The sequence below is a fragment of the Apteryx rowi genome, unplaced genomic scaffold (genome assembly GCF_003343035.1).
Source record: "Apteryx rowi isolate R43461 unplaced genomic scaffold, aptRow1 scaffold_19, whole genome shotgun sequence".
Classification (NCBI taxonomy): Eukaryota; Metazoa; Chordata; class Aves; order Apterygiformes; family Apterygidae; genus Apteryx; species Apteryx rowi.
Genome location: NW_020448196.1, coordinates 5,192,504 through 5,212,184, shown reverse-complemented (window position 1 = coordinate 5,212,184; position 19,681 = coordinate 5,192,504). Strand labels below are relative to the sequence as shown.

The 19,681-nt window shown below is 39.2% G+C and overlaps 1 protein-coding gene across 1 annotated transcript; it reads left to right on the top strand.

Moving 5' to 3' along the window:
* The first annotated feature begins 1,798 nt into the window (after positions 1-1,798).
* STOM (stomatin) lies at positions 1,799-19,681 on the top strand. Its single transcript, XM_026062017.1, has 7 exons — positions 1,799-1,938; positions 9,585-9,688; positions 10,590-10,662; positions 11,532-11,614; positions 15,084-15,287; positions 15,791-15,925; positions 17,880-19,681. The coding sequence occupies exons 1-7, from the start codon at positions 1,878-1,880 to the stop codon at positions 18,072-18,074; spliced, it is 855 nt and encodes a 284-aa protein (XP_025917802.1). The 5' UTR covers positions 1,799-1,877; the 3' UTR covers positions 18,075-19,681.

Here is a 19,681-nt window from a genome sequence, read left to right as displayed (position 1 = left end):
TGTTTTATCCACTGTACCTACTCTGTGAATAACTAAACACGTAGCCTACAAAGTTGTTTAGATTACTTTTGCAAGAGTATGGCTAAACTCACACAAAATTGTAAATGATAAACAAAAAAATCAAGGAGTTACCAATATTAGAACACTAGGTGTCAGCACTCATAAATGCATTACTAGCAACTGTCCACAAGCATGTAATTAAAGATAAGGGAGAGAAATGGATTATAAAAAGTCACGCATGGATCTTGAGACAGATTTAGTCTTTGTGTTCATTTTCGTGGTCTCTTATATTGCTAATCAGTCAGAAATCAACTAGCAAAAGTGTTATAACAGGAATTCATGCCAGCAATAGACAGGCTGTTCATTAGGTATCTTACTCATGCTGGGAAAAAGTTTTGGTCATACTCTTCCACTGACACCATTCATATCATTTGGAGATTCCAAGAAACAAGTCTACGCTGCAGCATTCAGTGCTCTACTCATGCCCTGTGCATGGTGCCTAACTAAAAAACTTCGCTCTTCTGGGTTTTAATAATTACATAATGGAAAGCAAAATCCAGGCTACCTCCAAGAAAGAGCCTAACCACAGAATTATAACATGAGTACTTACAATAAATCTGTGTGTACTCTAACAGTCTAATAAAGCTTTTCACTCATAAATTGCAAAGCATTTTACAAAGGAGCTAGTAATTACACCCTATAAAGTATAGCAATGCAATGTGACAACACTGTGCTTGCATGTGCCCCTCTCTGACCATCAATATCCCATACATGAATAGAGGTTAAAGAAAAATCATGAACCATCTAGTTCTCTACCAGCTCCTAATGCAGCCTAATACTGGACTCAACATTCGAACTTTTTCAAATGTGACAATCTTTTCGACAGCTGCTGTGTAATGACTGCATGTGTAATACTCTTTTTCTCTGCACACCTTGTTTCTGTAGGATGGACCTTGTAGAAAGGCAGCAGAGACCACAGCTCTGGCATCTTCAAAATGGGATGCACGCAGAGAACTCTCCATCCATGTCCTGCACTAACTAAGGGATAACAGCAGGAATACCCAAAACTTGAGGTGGATTTTTCAAAAGCACTTTTTTTTTGTTAGATTTTTTTTAATTCTCTTCCCATTTTAGAGAAATTAGAACTTCATTAGAATATCACTCCTTAAATGGAGCTGTTGAAAGTAAAAGCAATAGCCTGTGGCTTAAAACCCACAGGTCTGAGAGCTGCTCCCTATTCACTCTTTCATGTGACACCAAACTTTACCCACTAAAAACCACCACCTTTGGTTTTTATGTTAAACTAAACGTGTGGCCAGGCAGCAGTTCAAACTCTTCTCTCTGCTCTCTACGCCAAGGGAGGACTAGAGACCTGCTTACCTCAGGGTCTGCAGCCCCATTTGCTTTCTCTGTTCTCTTTCCCTCTGGTTCCTTTTCCTTCTCACACTCCTGCTCCTCTTCCTCTCCTTGGGAACACRGCTTCCCTCACTACCGCTGATCCCCTTCCTTCCCTGCTTCCCATGGCCATTTCCCCGCCGCTGCTCGCCCCCTGCCCCCCAGGCGCCGCCGCTGAGGGAAACCACCGCCCGGGCCGCCGCTGCCGCCATCGCCTCAGGGCCGCCCGGCTGCTCCGCGCGCGGGGAGAACGCGGGGGGAGGGGCAGCGGGGCGCCAACGGCTCTAACGGTTCCAACGGCTCCGGCCCAACGGCTGCCCGCGCGCCGCGCCGCGCTTCACCGCCCCCTTAGGGCAGAGCCACGACGGCGGCGCCGCGCCCGCCCCGGGCCGAGGGGGGCCGGGCCCGGCGGGGCGGGACAGCCAGGCTGGTGGCAGCCCTCGCTCGGCGGCGGGTGCTCTGAGGGGACAGCGGCAGCAGCCATGGCCGATAAAGAAGCAGGGATCGCGCCCAGGGCCCGCCGGGGGCCCAACGGCCACGACGGTAAGGGAGCAGCGGGGGGCGCGGGCGCCTCTGCCCGCCCGTCACGCGCGGCGGCAGGGAGCGGAGCGGCGCCGGCCCGGTCCGGTCCGGTCCTTCCCGCGGGGCCGCCGCCCGTGAGGCGGGCAGCCCTGCGCGGGGGCGGCGGCGCGGAGCCGGGCTCGGGGGCTCGCTGCTGCCGGGCGGCGCCGGCCCCTCGGCCCCGCTCACCGGCCGTCGGGGCTCCCGGCGCGCTGGCAGGCGGCTTTCTGCGCGCCCCCCCCCCTTTTTTTTCCCTCTTCCCTGTCGCAGGGCGAAGTTTTCTGGTCCTTGAGCAAAGTTAACCCGGCAGAAAGAGCGAGAGCGGTTCCGCCTCGCCTGCCGAGCAGCCGCGTCCTCCCCCGAGGCCCGCAGCGAGCCCGCGGCAGGTCGCCGCCGCCCCGGGCCCCCCGCTCGCCCTCGGGCCGGGCGAAGCCCTGCGCTGGGCTGGGCTGGGGAAGCGGGGCCCGGCCACACAGGTGGTTGGAATCCCGTAACTTTCTGGTGTTGCCTGATAGATAGCGCCGCGGTTTCCTGTTTCAGAGCTAGCAGGAAAAGAAAGCGTAAGAGCAGCAACGTAATTTTGTTGTGCTTGTGTAACTTTGGGAATCGTTTTTTGTTTGGTTTGTTCTCCTCTGTGCAGTGACTCATGTGGATCACTATGATGCAGAACTAAACAAATAATTAAGAGCCTAGTCAACAGAAGTAACCCCGGAGGAACGGTATCTGTAAACGAGAACAGAAAGAGTTTGACGACTGATTGTTTACACCATTAGTGCCTTCGACTTGAGCAAAGTGTTAGATAGGTGTGACTGGAGGAAAAGATTATATTATTATTTTTCTCAAGTTGGGCAGTGAAGCTGTAGTTGGCTTTTACTTCTTAGATCTGTAGCAGTCGTTACGCTAGGCAGAAGTTAGTCTAGTGTTTATTGGCTTTTTGGTTAATAGATGTAAATGTAGTATCAGTCGAGAAGATTTGCAGAAGTGCACTAAAATAATGTAACTATTAGTTTCAACTTCAGTCATCACTCGAAGCTGCAGCATTTTTCTGTTTAATATGTGATATTCAGAAACAGATTACAGAAAAGCAATGATTTATTTTGCCTTTTGTCAGTTGCAACTGGAGAAGGAAATGTTTATGTAAGATTGCTTTATCTACAAAGGGTAATCTACTGATATTTATACAACTCAGATCTGTTTGGGCCCCATGCCGAACGGCACATGCTTAGTTCTGGTATCCTTGGAAAGGATCTACATTTCATTCTATAAGTATGTTAGTTATTAATATCTAGCAGTGGTCTCTCTGATCCTAACCTTCTTATCTGTGACTCTGCAAGCTTACATACTACTCGTCGTACTTTTTCTGTAGTTATTGTGTGATTTGTGTTGTTTTGGCAGCTAAAGCTGCTTGGCAATTATTTTTGACATAATAAAGTATCTACACCCTAAACAGGCATTAGACACAATAATTTGATTAATCAGACATCATAACTTTGGACATCTCCCATGTGAAATGCTTTGAGATACTCTGAAGAAACATTGAGTTCTCATCAAAAGTAGTATTCTGTACTAATATGACAGTTATTCAACTGTTTGCTAATAATTGCATCATTCTCTAACTGTCCTGGATTGGAGCTAGTGGCATGAAAGTGGAGATTTGTCCCTGCTACTGTCAGCCTTGTATTCAGTCCAGTCTAATCTCCCATATGTGTTTTGTTTTTATATCTGGTGGGTTATGCATGGTAGCGGAGGAAGGTTCTTTCCCACTGCAGCACCTAGGAGAAGAACATTCTTGCTATTGACAGTGAAGTATTTGTTCAGATTGTCTAATCTAACCTAGAAAAAACGATCTGTGAGTGAAGGATATGCCACACCTAAAGCAGTAATAAGATAACTTCCTGTTTATCTCAGCCCCCAGCACTAGGTGTTTGTTATAAATTGTTAATATTGTTGAATGAGCCAAGTGATAATTTCTTGCTAAAATAACAGCAACTGTTCCAGTCAGCCTTAAAGATGTCCAAGGCTAATTCAATTAAAATGTTTTTGATGTTCTCTCTCCTTGTGGTTTATTTTTTAAAGACAGACAGAATTTATTCTCCACAGACTCTCCACAAATAAAATTTCTCTGATTAAGTTCCAGCTGTGAGTTGTGAATCACAGAATGGTTGAGGTTGGAAGGGACCTCTGGAGATCATCTAGCCCAAGCCCCCTGCTCAAGCAGGGTCACCTAGAGCACATTGCACAGGATCGCATCCAGGTGGGCTTTGAATATCTCCAGAGAAGGAGACTCCACAACCTGTCTGGGCAACCTGTTCCAGTGCTCTGTCACCCTCACAGAAAAGTTTTTCCCCATATTCAGAGGGAACTTTCTGTGTTTCGGTTTGTGCCCGTTGCCTCGCGTCCTGTCGCTGGGCACCACTGAAAAGAGTCTGGCTCCATCCTCTTGACACCCTCCCTTTAGATATTTGTGCACATTAATAAGATCTCCTCTCAGCCTTCTCTTCTCCAGGCTAAACAGGCCCAGCTCTCTCAGCCTTTCCTCATAAGAGAGATGCTCCAGTCCCCTAATCATCTTCGTAGCCCTCCACTGGACTCTCTCCAGTAGCTCCATGTCTCTCTTACATTGCGGAGCCCAGAATTGGATGTGTTAATAGTAAAGAGCAAGAACATTGCTAGAGGGTGAGAAAAGTGGGGAGTGGATGAATTTAAGCTTTGGAGTATATGACGGTGTTTAGCACTTTAGAGAATCAAGCTAGAGATAACTGAAGTTGAGAAGCCAGAGTTACTACTAGTTAAAAAACAGACTTCCTGCTCTTGGTGCCTCATCACCATCTGCTGCATGGAGAATTGCTACCACAACTTACTTTACAGAGCGGTTGCAAGGCTTAATTATGTTAATAGTTGCTTTGAAAACTTAGCTGTCCTTGATAGCTATAATAGCTAAGAGAAGTTATTAAGCATTTGTATTTATTAGAATAAAGTATTAGAATACTAATACTATTTATAGTCAAATAATTTTGATTTCTTCTTAGGCTCATCTTATTACTCATCTTCCTTTGTTGGTATGGCTACTTCAAATGCACATTTTCAGATTCAGAATCAGGGTTTTTTTTTATATTTAACTTAAAATCTCTCACTGTTATGGAAAAATTTTGATTTCATTCCACATATGCTGCCTTTAGCATACTATTCTGACAGCCAGTTATTATGCATATATCTGCTCAGTCAATCTTAAACTTGACATTGTTTCTAAGAGAAAAGATGAAAGCTGTGAATTGCTTGAGAGTAGAAACAATTCTTGCCCATTTTCAGAGGCCTAGGTCATCGCTGAATGACATCATATTTTGCAATTCTCTAAATTCTTTTTAAAATAAACTTAAAGCCTCTTAAGGAAACTAAACGTATGTAAATCTAAAACAAATTACCATTTCTGGAACTTTGAATATCAACATGGTAGTGTTGGGTAAATCTGTACCCTTATTTTGTAACTAAATTGACTTTTATTGAACTAAGTGAGTTCTAGGGTGTGGAGTTTTTTCCATTCTTTTTATTCTAGTAGTTAGAAAATTTTTTTGAACACTGGATCTCCAGACCTGAAGGGATCCTCTTCGTCTGTTAATGTCAAGTGATCCAAATTCATGTTGTACTGCTGTCCCTGCATGTGCATATGGCAGTGATGATGCCAGAGAGGATGACTGAGTTGTTGGAGGAATTAAACATAGGAGATCCGTCTTGTATGAAACAAACATTCCTTCCTATAAAGGAAGGAAATAAACTAGGAAATACTAGTGAAATTTTCTTTTAAAAATACATAAATTTCATAATATTCCAGGAGATGTGACAAGCAGGAATGCTAAAGAAGTGATTGTGGTACTGTGCAGAAAGCTTGAAGTTGCTCAAGAATTTTTGCATTTTTGCATTTTTGATAGGTTACCCTGATTTGCTTACCAGCAGCCTGTTGTAAGTTTAAGCTGTGTGTGGTGTGTGTGTGTGTGTGTGTGTTTGTTCGTTTATTTTACCTACGAGAAAATTCTAGTGGGATGGTTGGAGATGGTGGAGTTGAGCTTGTTCTGAGGTAAATGGAGCTTTGAGCATCTTTTCAGGACTGACATAATTAGTAGGAATGGAGCTGACTTTCATTAAAGGATGTAATTTCTTAATATACATGATTCCTGTGATAAATAGTTCTATGATTAATAGTAACTGCTGTAATGCAATCATTGATTTATTTTTTTGCTTTCGTTATTGCATTTTTGAGACCCTGTCTCTGAAAGTTGCAGTGCCTCTAAAATCAGGAACAGCTTCAACAGCAATAGGAATGGTGAAAACACAGTGCAATCTGCATATTTGTAACATCATCTGTGGTTTGGATGGTGTCTTTTTGAAGCCATTATCTTATGTCTTCTCATTGTTTTTTTCAGCAGCTGCATACGTTATAGTATATTAATATTTAAATATATATCAGCAATTATTGTTAATGATCATGCATCTGTTGTATGAATGAGATTTTGCTTTTTTTTTTTTCTTGGGAGGAGTAAATTGGATTTCCTCTTTTTGAGTTTGATTATCAAAAATGTCACATGGAGAGTCTGGCTGAGGGAGAAGCAAAGCACAGTTCTCTAGAGTCTCCACATTCAACTCGCTACAAAAGCAATTTTCCTTATTTTCATTCTAGCTCTCCTGAGCTCATCTTGAATACTACAGAAACGGACAAGAAATTAAAGGCGGACCTTTTCGTTCATGCTTTGCCTCTGGATCACAAAATATGCTGCAAGTCTGTTCTCAGTAGTTCCCTAGTTGTTTGGGGGTTTAATAAAAGGAATATCTCTTAGAGCTGTTGTTTGCCAAGATCTGCCAAAAACAAAGATACTACATTTTTCCTCTGTTAAAAGATGCACAATATGAGGGGTGAAAGAGAGCTGGGAGGAGGTCTGCAGTAGCCAGCACTTAAGTACTGTGTAAACACTGAGTGGACAGGGATATGTATAATCCACAAGAGGTGCAGCGGAGGCTGTGTATTATACCTGCACTGTCTTTGCATTTATTTGCGAGGCTCACTTCAGTGCTGTTGAACTGGCTGCTGTTAGGGTCCAGTATCAATGAACCTGGCCAAGAGGTCTGATAAGAATGGCCAGTTGTTATAGAAGTTACTGAAAGAGATGTTCAAATTTGCAGTAATAAAAAAGCTCATTTCATATAGTTCAAGCATGTTTCTTGTATTCCATATGTGTTTTTTGAGAGAGCATCTCTAACATATCTTGTGAGTTATACTGTTTAATGGGAGAGTTATTGTTGCTAAATAAAGTGTGCATTTATTTGAAATTTTGACAATTTACGTTATTTGAGGTTTAACTTCCACCTTCATGTTCATCAGGGAATCGGATGTGTAAATAATACTTTTTAATGCTATAGCTCTACTAAGAGCAGAGAAATTGGTGGTGTTGAAGCCTTGACATTGAATTGTAGAGTGGATCTTTAACTCCTTTAGCTTTACAAAAGTTAGTGAAAGAGAGAGGGAGACTTTTCTTCCTTATCTGTGTACATTGTGAATACTTTTTATGATATTAGGTGGACTAATATCTTCTTGCAAAATGAAAAGAATGTGTTCTCCTCAGTAATGAGCCTACAAGTGTTGCTTAATGCTGGCAGTTGCTTAATACCGATATGTATGGGTATTACATTTCCTTGACTTTCACGGAAGACCTGGCTATTTGGTATTCCATTATGTAGCAGTAACTTTATGTGGCAATATCCTGAGTTAACTTTCCATAGAGAAACTTTAAAATGCTCTGATATGACACATTCTTGAGGGTTATTATAGTGAAGGATACAAATTACAGAAAAGATAGCCAACTGCCTTCAAAAGTCTTGAATAACTTTATGAAGTTCAAGATACCATGTGAGTCAAAACTTACTATTCTCCTCCCTCTCCAAATTCACCCTTTCTTGAAAGGCTAGGCCCTCTAAGGCTCACCATCTGTGGAAAAGAGGACTGGAAGTTGGAATATTCGTTCCTAGTCCTCTTGCTGACTTTTATTACTTTAGTCAAATATTCTGGATGGAAATTTGCAAAGTATATACTATTACTTGCTTTCAAGGTTAGCAATATCTAGTGACTCAACTTTTGCCTCCCTCTTTATCCAAGGCATATATGCTCTTGCTCAATTCAGTTGTGGGTGCCCAGCCCCCCAGAATGCTCACTCATGTATTTGGAGCTGTTAAAATCAATGGATATTTTTCAAAATTGAGATTTTGCTCTACTATAAAAGGGGTTCTACTTAAAATAACTGTTAGGGTGGAGACTCAGAGACTTGTTTTGGCCTATATTGTTGTACAAATAATAAATGAATTATAAATGTCTAGTGAATGTAGAACACAGTCCATTATGTAACTCCAGGTGAAGCTGAACTGAAACTTGTAGATTCTTTAATGCAGTTTCTATTTTAAAGAAGTTACTGTACGCAGTTCACTAGATAATAAGGCTCCTGTCCTTTAAGTATTTGTGATGTTGATCAAGTTAAGGTAATGACTGTGTATTTGCAGTTCAGCAAAATCAGGAAGTGTGATCATAAAGAGACATTCTTTCATCTAAATGTGAAAATTGTGTTCTCCTAAGCTTTGCAGATGCTTCTTGGCATTTTGAGCTTTTTTTTTTTTTTTTTAAGGATGGAGTGAAGAAAGATGGGTTTCAGTATCACTTTTCTAATCTCCCTACTAGGAATGAGATAATTGTGAGTGTTGTTTCAGTCTGGGATCTCCCTGCTTGACAGCGGGCTCTTGGCAGCTTGTTGGGAGTCTTAGCTGGCAGGATAAGAAACTTCCTTTTGCCTTATGAATGCTCGATGGCATGTCTGTATTTTCTCATGACACTCTGCTTTTTTCTAGCCCTGTAGTATTTGAAACCACTAGCTCTTGGGTTTTGTTGCTTCTGAAAATATCTTCATTTGGTATAGGTAAGAAATATCATTTAATGACAGAAAACTATTGCTTGCTACTAAGCATTCCAAGAAATTCTTATTATAGAGATCTTATTATAGAGGCCTTATTTTTGTGGCCAGCTAATCTTGTGCTGCATCTTATCTTGCTTCCTAGATAAAGCAGAATTGGGAATGGTGATTTTTCTCAGATCTTTCTATGACAGTTGGAACAGAAATCAAATTTTATGTGTACTATCACTAGAGTTTGATAGGCCATAGGGTATTTCCATCTTGCGCGTTATTTAGTAAATGTTGCTCTGACTTCTTTATACAGTGTGTTTAGAAAGAACAGGATTTCTACTATTGCTTATTGATCATTCTGCTGGAGAAAATTGGGGAAAAGGAGGTATTTGAGAGTCTGTGTATTTAAACCTGTTAGCTACAGGTGTGGCTATGAAAAAGCATACTGCAATTCTGCGTGAATATTATTTGGACCACATTCTGCCTTCAGCAACTTCTAGAGACTTCAGTGGAAATCAAAGCAGAATTTGTCTTGTAATTTGACTTCTGACCTAACCTAGTGAGTTTGGCCAGAGTAGTAGTCCTAACAATGACTTATTTCAAGGGATATTCAACTTAGAAAAAGCAACTACATTGGTATATTTAACAGGAATGCTTAGTTTTAAAATCTTAATTTCTGCTTTTCTCTTCCAGATGACTCTAATACTGGCCTTGGTTTGTGTGGATGGATTCTGGTGATCGTTTCACTTTTTTTCACTATTATTACATTTCCTGTATCAATCTGGATGTGCATAAAGGTAATTGTTCACTGGCATGTTGGATTAAAACTAAACAATGCAGGATGCTTCTTAGTGGTTATTACTGTTCACCATCTTATTTATTTTTTTAAATACAAGTGAATCTAACTCTGTTCTTTCTTGGACTGTAGCAGAGAGTATATAGCAGTCCCAAACATTTCAGTGCATTAATCTTCAAACCAAAACCAAAAGTGTTATTACAGTATTTTAGTCATAATGATGTTTACACTGGCATCTTTACTGCTACACGGTTTTTATTAGTATATAAACTAGTTTGGAAGATCAGAATAATTGCAAGAACTAGTTATTAATCTTGGAGGACTGATTCTTGGGGGGGGAGGGTGTGTGTGTGTGTGTAAACATAAGGTATATAATATAAACATGTAAGTATATGTATGTGTGTGTGTGTGACAGATTCTTAGAAGAATGTGTCATCTGTAATCAACTTGAGCTTGATATTTTCCAGTTTTCAGAATGGAGGAAATAACTCCTGCTTTGTTTCAGCTAATATAACCCATCAGAATTAGAGCTGGAAAATCTCTGCTGGATCACATCCACTGCAATTTGTCATCTTGTTGCCAGGACATTCCTGATGGCTGTTTTTAGCGTTCGGTCCTGCCAAGACGAAGCTGCTGCTGCTTCTGTTCTTGACAGATGGTGCCTCAGTCCGAAGAATATTTTTTGGGGAAAATTCTCTTTACTGTTGCTTTTTTTTTTTGTTTGCTTTTGACAATAGAGTTTAGGCTAAAATTCTCAGAAGCATCCAAAGTAGAAATGAAATATAATGCATGTTACATATGAGACTTGAGACTTTTTAGACTATTATATAGGTAGTTTGGAATCCATAATATGGCTTCTGGGCTTATGAAAACCCCTGCATGATATCTGACTTTTATTACAGATTATAAAGGAATATGAGCGAGCCATCATTTTCAGACTTGGACGCATCTTAAAAGGGGGAGCAAAGGGACCAGGTAGGTCCTGTACAGCATTCTTAATACTTGTTCTAATTAAGTGATTGGCAAAATAATAGCTGTGTAAAGATATTGTATTTAGACTAGTGAATGTATTTCTCAAGAATTTTGTAACTCCCAGTGAGAAGATACTATTGCTTTATATGGAGAAGATAGTAAACTAGTTGTCTGTGAGTCTTACCCAAATCTCCTTAGTTAATGCTTATTCTTGAGGTAGATTCAAAAGTGCAGAATGTGAAAAGAAAAATAATGACATCAAATGTGCCTTTTTTAAAAAGAAGCTTAGTGCTTCAGTTAAAGTCCAAGTGGTTTGAAAGTCTCACTGTTCTTCAAAAGAAATAGAAGCCATTGTGTGATAGTTTTGAAAACTTGCCTTTGTATATTGGAAATTCTGATGAGGTCCGAAAGAATGTTACTTTCAGCTGTTGTTCCTGCAGCGCAAAGTAACTGAAAGGGGCAGTAAATTCTTCCATCATTTTCCTCAAAATTTTGGAATGTTTTCACATTGCTGTAGTGTTGAAGAAATACAGTGATACACCAGAACAAAAAGAGGTTGATAGTTCTGCCTGCCAGAATTAGGCGCCACCAGTTACTATGTGGGAGCTGATTTTCAAAATTAACTATAACACAGTTCTGGTTTTTCCTCAAATATTATAGCTCCCTAAATAAGTTAGACCTGAATAAAACACTTTCTCAGCAACAGTCTTAAATCTTATCCCAATGTGAAAGCCATTAAGACACATGCTGCTGAGCTTATGGCAGAGAGACCTATACAGCTGCAGTGGTTGGATTTAAGCTTACTTCAGTAGCAAGTTTTGTTTATCTTAATGAACCATTGTCACAGCCTGTTGGATGGATTTCGTGTACAGGTTTGTTCTTTATCCTGCCCTGCACAGACAGCTTCATCAAAGTGGATATGAGGACCATCTCTTTTGATATTCCACCCCAAGAGGTAAGTTTGCACTTGCCTTTGTATCTTCTAAAGCRTTTGCAGAATTTCTTGTATGTTCTTCTTCCTCTCCCCCTCTCAGTATTGGGTAGCATGTCGTTTTCATGTAGATTTCTTGCTTTCTATTTGTACAGGTTCAATGTATTGTGAAGAATATAACCTGTATTATGGTTCAATAAGACAAGATCCCTGAAGGAAAACAAATTATGTTGTCCTTTAAGGAACAAATAAGATAATACTGTCTAAAATTTGGAATGGGAGTGATTTGGAATCAAGTCTGCTGGACTTCATGCTTGATTCTGTCATTGTTTCTGTGAAATCTGGAAAAGAAGCAGTGATCTTTCTTATGTCAATTTATCTAGATATATAAACTAGCTAAAATAATGGGATGAAATTATTACCAAATGCTATTAATAGAAACGCATGTTAATGGCCCACTGTCTTACAGTTTACATGGGTTTAGTGTACATGCTTCTTCTGTGTCCTACTATGCACAGGAACGTTATGAAGGTATACTCCATCTAACATCCTCTGTTTTAGTTTGGAGGTCCTAAAGAAATACAGAAAAGGATTACCAATATTTCTAGTCTGTTTTTCTTGGAAACTAGTTTTTTAGCAGAATTTCTGAACGGCCTTAAGCTAGTTGAATTAAATGATGCCAACTCAACAGATAATAAAAAACAGCCTTCTAAAAAATAAGTTCTTGAACAATTGTGTGTTGATGACTATAACTGTATCCCCCATGTATCTAGTGCAAAAAGACAAAGCTGCTTGATGCAACCTGTCTGGTGCATCTGTTTCCTGTCATATTTGCCAGTCAGTTTATGGCTCATCATTAGCTGCAGATTTAGACAAATGGTAACTGTCATAGTATAGTCGAAAGGGTAATTGGTAGAAACCTAATCACTGGGAGACATAATGTGATTGCAGCTGCTGGTGTACCATTAGTGAACCCATCAGTTCTACAGTCTTTCTTTTGACTTGATTAAATTATACATATGGGTTTAGGTTTGTTTGTTGTTCAATAGGTAAAAGCAAAAATATATTTTTATTTGTACAATATGATTTCCAGCTTTCGCTATTGTGAAAAGCCTGCTAAAACCAATAGGTTGGGGAAGCACAAAGCAAATAAGTCTTGAAGGTCAAGTAGCTCACATCCCTCTGTCTTGCCAAATACCTTCTTCACAAAATCTTCTGACATGGGATTAGGACACCTCTTCCCAGGGTCATATGGCATATTTTGGGACTTTTTTTTTTTTTTTTTTTTAAGTTAAGTCAAAAATATTAGTGATAGCTTCTTTCTAGTGTACCCTTCTTCTTCAGTCACTTTGCCTCTAAACATTCAAGAATATCTGTCTTTATCTTTGTAAGCGCATCTTCTGCTTAACATACAAGAGTTAAATTCAGTAAATCCCTTGAATCTAGCCCTGAGGTTGTTCACAAGTTGGATTTCCTTTGCAACTTGTCTAAGAAATCACCATATATTCAATTAATAGCATATAGTGACATTTAAATCAGAAGTATCTCAAAGAAGGACAATAAGCTCCTAGATCATAACAGAGATGTTTCTAATTAAACGCACAAGTAAGGCTGATACCCAGGCAGCTGAACTATACCAGACCTTTGGCTGGCAAAACCAATTTTGTAAATAGCTAAGTTATATTTCAGTGAAACCTTCCAGTCTTTTCTAGAATATCTCATGTGGGTGGCTCTTTATTTCTCTAAACTTCAAGGAGAAGTGAGAAGTGTTCTTGGTGCTAACAGTTTTTTTTTTTTTTAATCTTTTGTTATAGCTAAAGCTTGTTATTAGTTTAGCTGACTTTTTACGTAATGCCATTTCATGCTTTTCCATATCTGAGGATGTACAGTGTTAAGGCTCTTAACTTGATGAACACTAGTATACTTCACACTTTGGGAAATATTTAAAAATTATATAAGCAGTTGAGGCTCAAGGCAGCAAAAGGACTTTTGCAAAGATACTAGTTAGATTGCTATATGAGCAGTTCCAGTTTTATGTTGTTTTTTATTGGAATGTAAAACAGTAGAAAAAACACAAAACCTCTTCAGCCAGCCAGTCAGGAAAGGTGCATCTCAGTAGCAAGCTGGACCTTCTTCTAATCCTAATCTTTCAAGGTGTCATGAAAGTAAATCTGCAAAATGTTTGTTTTTTGTTTTTTGTTTTTTAAGTTAAGATGTGGTCTTTATAAATGGATTCATGCAGCTGAGTGCTTCTTGCTTTATTTGGGTTGCTGTATCACACAGGATATAATTATCTGTGGATTGTAGTAAGCTTCCGACTGTAATATCCTGTAGTAATAAGAAAGGATTAGATGTTTTTATTCTGTACCTGCAAGCACTGTTCTTCTGAAATTGGGAAAGTACTTGCCAGATTTCAGTATTTCAGGGCATTAATTAGTCACAAGCTAGGAATTGAGCAGAAATCTCTGCGGTATAGCATTATATAGCAAGATCCCTTTTATAAAGTTTTTGCAATTCTAAAAAGCAACTTGCACAGCTACTGCTGTGGTAGAGTCTCTGGCACAGATCATTCCCATGTTACAGAATAAACAGCAACCGAGAACTGCCTCCAGTGACATTGGCACCTGCGGTATGGGAAACTCCTATCTGTGGCACTTCTTTGGAAGTGCAGCTGAAATACACTTCCTCTTTCCTCACCTGCTTTTTAAATAGGTTGCCTGTTTTGCTCTTGTTTTATAAACTGACACACCCAGACAGACACATCTTGTGTCACCAATAGTCTTGTGACTGAAGTTAAATGGAAGTGAGAATCTCAGGTGTCCTGTATTTGCAATGGTATTCATATTATTAGCCTTCTTTCTCTGTAGAAAACATTGAATTAGCCTTTCTTCAATGTTTCTACTGTGCATTTTTAACTAGGGAATGTCATTTAGCCCATTTTGAATGGAATGGTCCCATATCTCTGCATTTAAACAAAATAATTTTTGGTGTGTTAGTCCTTTCAATTTTTTTAACATTCTTGGAGCTTGGTCCTTAATTATGCAACCCTCTTGAATTCCTGTGCAGTCAACTTGCCCCTTAGATATCTGTCATTAGAAGCCTCACTGAAATGGACTATTTTTTTGCTACTTGGTTATGATACACTAACCTGTAATTATGAAGCTAGCAAAGTTTCCCAGATGAAAGACCATGTGTGATTTGGTGTGAATAATTTCTGAAGGTTTTTTTTCTTTTGTCACTTGCATGAATTGCAAATCCCTCTGTGAATTTGAAGTGAGTTATATATATCATATTATGGCAATGCTAATGGAATTTATTTTGCAATGAGAAGTGTTATTATCCCATATTTAGTCCTACTTTGTTTTTTTTTTCCAAGACAGTTGCTTTACCCTGGTAAAATTAGGACTGTGTCTACTGAGACAAGCATGTCACTATCATTAGATTCAATAATCATTCTGCTTAATTATTATATGCTTTCCTTACTGCTTTTTAGATCTTGACCAAGGACTCCGTGACCGTTAATGTAGATGGAGTGGTTTATTACAGAGTCCAGAATGCCACCCTTGCTGTAGCAAACATAACAAATGCTGACTCCGCCACTCGCCTGCTAGCACAGACTACTCTGAGGAATGTTCTGGGGACCAAAAACCTTTCTCAGATTCTCTCCGATCGTGAAGAAATTGCACACAGCATGCAGGTACGAGGAACCTTACCTTAGCAATCCACTGAATCATTAAGTTAAGCAGCATTCCCATGGGTAACTTACAGATCAGGACTTGGCGTATCACTTAGAAGCTAAAACAAGTTGGGGTGTGGAGCTTTAGGAAAAAAAGCTATTGAGAGCTATTGGAATGACATTCAATATAATAAACATAAGTGAATAGAGCAATTATGTACCAGTGAGACAAATAAGTGGGAAGAGGGATACAGGAGAGGAAGGCTTTCCTGGATCATTAAGTCAATACTCTGCTGTTGAAGGCAATGATGCTACAGAGTCCCTTTCTAATCAAGCTCTGTTTTAAAGTGTCAGTTTACAACAGTCATGCTTTGATAATTATAAAAGCGTAGTGCAAATATTAAAGCCCTTACATAGAGAATCCAAGAATTGTAAGGTAACTCACTTGTTTAGTCCTTCTTCAAATTTGGACATTTGTTTGCAGCTAGGTGAATGGTTTAATTTAATTGTCCTGCCTTAAATAGGCCACACTTGATGAGGCAACAGATGACTGGGGCATTAAGGTGGAACGTGTGGAAATCAAGGATGTGAAATTACCTGTCCAGCTGCAGAGAGCAATGGCTGCAGAAGCAGAAGCTGCCCGGGAGGCAAGAGCTAAGGTAATAACTTCAACATGTGGGGGTGGTATTTTTTTAACTTTTTTTTTTCTTTCCCTCCCCCCCCTTCATGAATAATTTCATGTGGTGGTATTAAGGATAAAGATTCTCAGCCAGATTGTGTTGTGGTCAATAGGAATGCAGGACAAGATTTTCATGGATTTGTGTCTGGGTACTTGCTCGCTTTTATTTTGGATCACGCAGTTGGGCTTTCCTTAAGAAATTTAGATTCCTAAATTTTTACCCTGCTCCAAGAGCAAATCATAAACAGAATAATTTTGGGATTATTAGCTGGAGCCTGCAGTGAATTAAGAGCTAAACTATTTCCAGCTTTTCTTCTGACTTTACCTGACTTTAGGTAAGTACCTTGTTTTCTATTTCTGCATCTGAGAAGTAAAACAGAGGTAATACGTGGTTTCATCACCCTTCAGCTGACCAATGGCCAGTTTGGTCATGATACTGTTTTTCTCTTCTGGGGTGGGAGTGGGTGATGCTAAATACTCAAGACTAGGAGTAAAAATCCTCAGGAATAGTTAGAGCTATATTTTCTAGGACTAGCAAGGTAGCTTTCTCAGTTAAGGTGTTTTATGCCTTTGAATTTGTCTCCTCTGGTGGCTTGTTAATCCTATCTTGAAAGCTTATTTTGAATTCCACAGATGCAGCTATAGTGTCTGTTAAAATGCTAGTTGTCCAAAAAACCCTGGTAAATATTCTGGTTTTTTGGTAGACTAAGCTAATAAATTAGGATTTCTGGTAGACATTAATGATCTATTTTGAGGTTTCTGTCTGCAGAAAAATRGAATTTGCATTGTAAATATTAAAAATTTGTTTTGGCAAAGGGAGATTTATTATAGCTCATTTAATGCTGTGAAAAATTCATCTGATTTTATGATGTAACATAATCTCACCTACAAACACGTGTGTGATTTTATATATACACACACATAGATATCTAAGACTGATTTTTATGTCTTCTACTTAATTATAAGTTTCACTAACTAACATAATTTTAGGTTCTAAACATAAAATTTGTTTTATATTTTCATAGAAAAACAATATAAGCACCAAACTGAATTTCATTAGACTGAGGGGCTAGTGATTATGAACTTTGGGGTCCACCTAGGAAAAGGTCTTTAAGCCTATGTTAATGCTCCAAATACAAACTTCTGTGTCTTTTTTTTTTTTTTTTTGAAGCTTAATTATTTTATGATTTTTTTCTTACAATTTATCCCGCTAGTTAAAAGAATATTGAGCCCTTGCAATAGAACTCTGTAGGGGAACGTTGCACTTGCCTCACTGATACCAGTACAATACTGCCTGTTAAAATAGTGCTACCTTTCTATCCAGGCTTACTTTATAGATACCCTAGAAACTATCTGTGTTGTCCTAACGTGGAAGGGCCCTACACATGAAAGAAATTAATGACCACAAATCTGTCCCTGCTCTAATGAGTTCATAATTTAAGAGTAAGGGAATAAAAAGGGATTTCCCAGTAAGAAATACACTGTTCATTTGTTGATTTTTTTTTTTTAAGCTCTTCCTAGAGACAAAAAAAAAGCGTAACTTTGAGTAAAAAGTATTTGCAGGTATATATGGGGAATACCTTCTGTTTGTGAGAGGCAGTGCTGGAGGAATCACAAAAGCAGTTTTTTGAAAACAGAGTGAATGAGTCTTGAAAATGCAGTAAGTGAGTGAATTATGATGCCAGCTTTTGTAAACTGGCATCCTGATGCTGAATGTGAGGGAAAAATAGGTATACAGGGCCTTGAAAGCAAATAGAAGTAGCTTATATCTGAGTGAGAGAAAAGGCAGAACCAGTGAAAGGATATAGTAAAGGGAAGTCTCTTGATCAAAGTAGCGAGTGATATTTTTGGTTTATGACTTAAGACTGAAGGCATCAGAGAAACAGTTTACCATTGTGCCAGATATCTTCTATTTCATTCATTTTGTTTGACAGGTAATTGCAGCTGAGGGTGAAATGAATGCTTCCAGGGCCCTGAAAGAGGCATCCATGGTTATTACAGAGTCGCCTGCTGCTCTTCAGCTTCGTTATTTGCAGACCTTGACCACCATTGCTGCAGAAAAGAACTCCACCATCGTCTTTCCATTGCCCATAGATATGCTGCAGGGCGTTATAGGTGTAAATCGCTAGATAGATTGGAAAGAAGTGTTTTGTTCCCCCCACCCCACCCCGGCAGAGAGTGTCTGCAAAACTGAATTGTCTGCGTATTAAAGCTTAAGGCATTGTTAGCATAAATGGGTTTTCCGAGATAGATACCTTTTTGTTCTAGCGAGTGTATGATGAGGAAATTTGTATCTAATGTTTGTTAATATGGACAATCAAAATATTTAAAATTCAAATCTATCGGAATTAGTACAAGCAGATTGTGATCTTAACATGTGGTCATACTGTCCTGGATGACAAACCTATAATCTGTAACCTCCTATTTTCAAATAGTATATACAGCCACTTGGGTCAAGGATGAGGAGATGATCCAACATTTGGGAAGAGGTTACTTTCAAAAGCCATGCATACTCTGAGAGAAGTATTTCTTGTAATAAAAGGACCTGTGGCCCTGTAAGGGAAGGGGAACAGCCCCAACTATATTCTCTTGGATTGTAGCTACATGAGATGGAGTCTTCTGATCATTGTCATACGGATTGGTCCTTTAGCTTACACTAAGAAAATAACAAAAGTTGATGTTGAAGTGGGTACTAGCTACTTCTGAAAATCGGGCTCACAGCTTCCTAAAATGGTTTCCCATTTACAAGAAATAGTTATTAGCCAACATTACTGAACTGTAACTTTTCATCTCTGTTCTGAAGCACAGGGATGGCATGGACATGCTGTAGTTATGGATACAATATGCTTGCAGTCACTGATGTGCTATCCTGTTGTCATGGTGGTTTGTCCATATAGATTTGTGCCTCTTTAAAGCACTGAAAAGTCTCTGGGTATGCCTTTACTTGTACATCTTCTCTTTTAAATATGTTTTTTCTAAAAAAGAGAAAAGGGGACCAGAGTAATGACCCTTGTAAATAGGCTTCCTTTCTTAATTTTAGTCTTGCTTGAAAGACTGCAGTTGAAATTCTCTATCAGAGTCTAAAAACTGGCAAATAAGAAATATCTGAAATTAGTTGGAGGGGTGGTTAACAGAAGATGCTGTACTGCTTATTTATCTGTTCTAACAGATTGGGAATTATTTACGTGTTGATGCTGCTTCTCAGCACACTTGCGTTATTGGTTGTGATGCTAGGGATTTATACTTTGGTTTTACCAAAAATAGATAACTTCTCAGTTTCCATAGTCTTGATGTGCATCTCTGTTAAACTGCTGTCATACTCTGCATCTGTTTAGCAGACAAAATTACAGACTAAAGTGAGATAAGAACCAGAGTCCACACTGAGGGAAGGCTCAGGCTACCAGCATTGAGTGGGAGATGAGAATGAAAATGAAAAACCAAGACAGGTAATTAAGTGTCCTTGTTCTCACACTGGCCAGCATAAAGTTTGTATCTTGTTTTTAATCACCTCTCTGCCATGATCAGTTCTGTATTTACAGCTGTTATTTTTAGTAACCACAAGGTCCGTTTAAATGTATCTATCTTGATTAAAAGTGGCAAACTGACCCCAGATTTAGAAAAAAGATGSCTGAACACTGTAAGAGCCTGAGCTAATTGCTGCTGCTTCTTGTTTATCTGTGTGCTGTGAATTGATTTTATTTTTCTCTGCATCATAAAAGCAATACACCAGTCTGCA

What these genes read in the sequence shown, in the direction of transcription:
- STOM (XM_026062017.1), top strand. Translation starts at nt 1,878, where the DNA reads ATGGCCGATAAAGAAGCAGGGATCGCGCCCAGGGCCCGCCGGGGGCCC. An exon ending in GGGGCCCAACGGCCACGACG is followed by an intron (nt 1,939 to 9,584) that starts GTAAGGGAGCAG and finishes TTTCTCTTCCAG; the next exon opens with ATGACTCTAATACTGGCCTT. An exon ending in AAATTGCACACAGCATGCAG is followed by an intron (nt 15,288 to 15,790) that starts GTACGAGGAACC and finishes TGCCTTAAATAG; the next exon opens with GCCACACTTGATGAGGCAAC.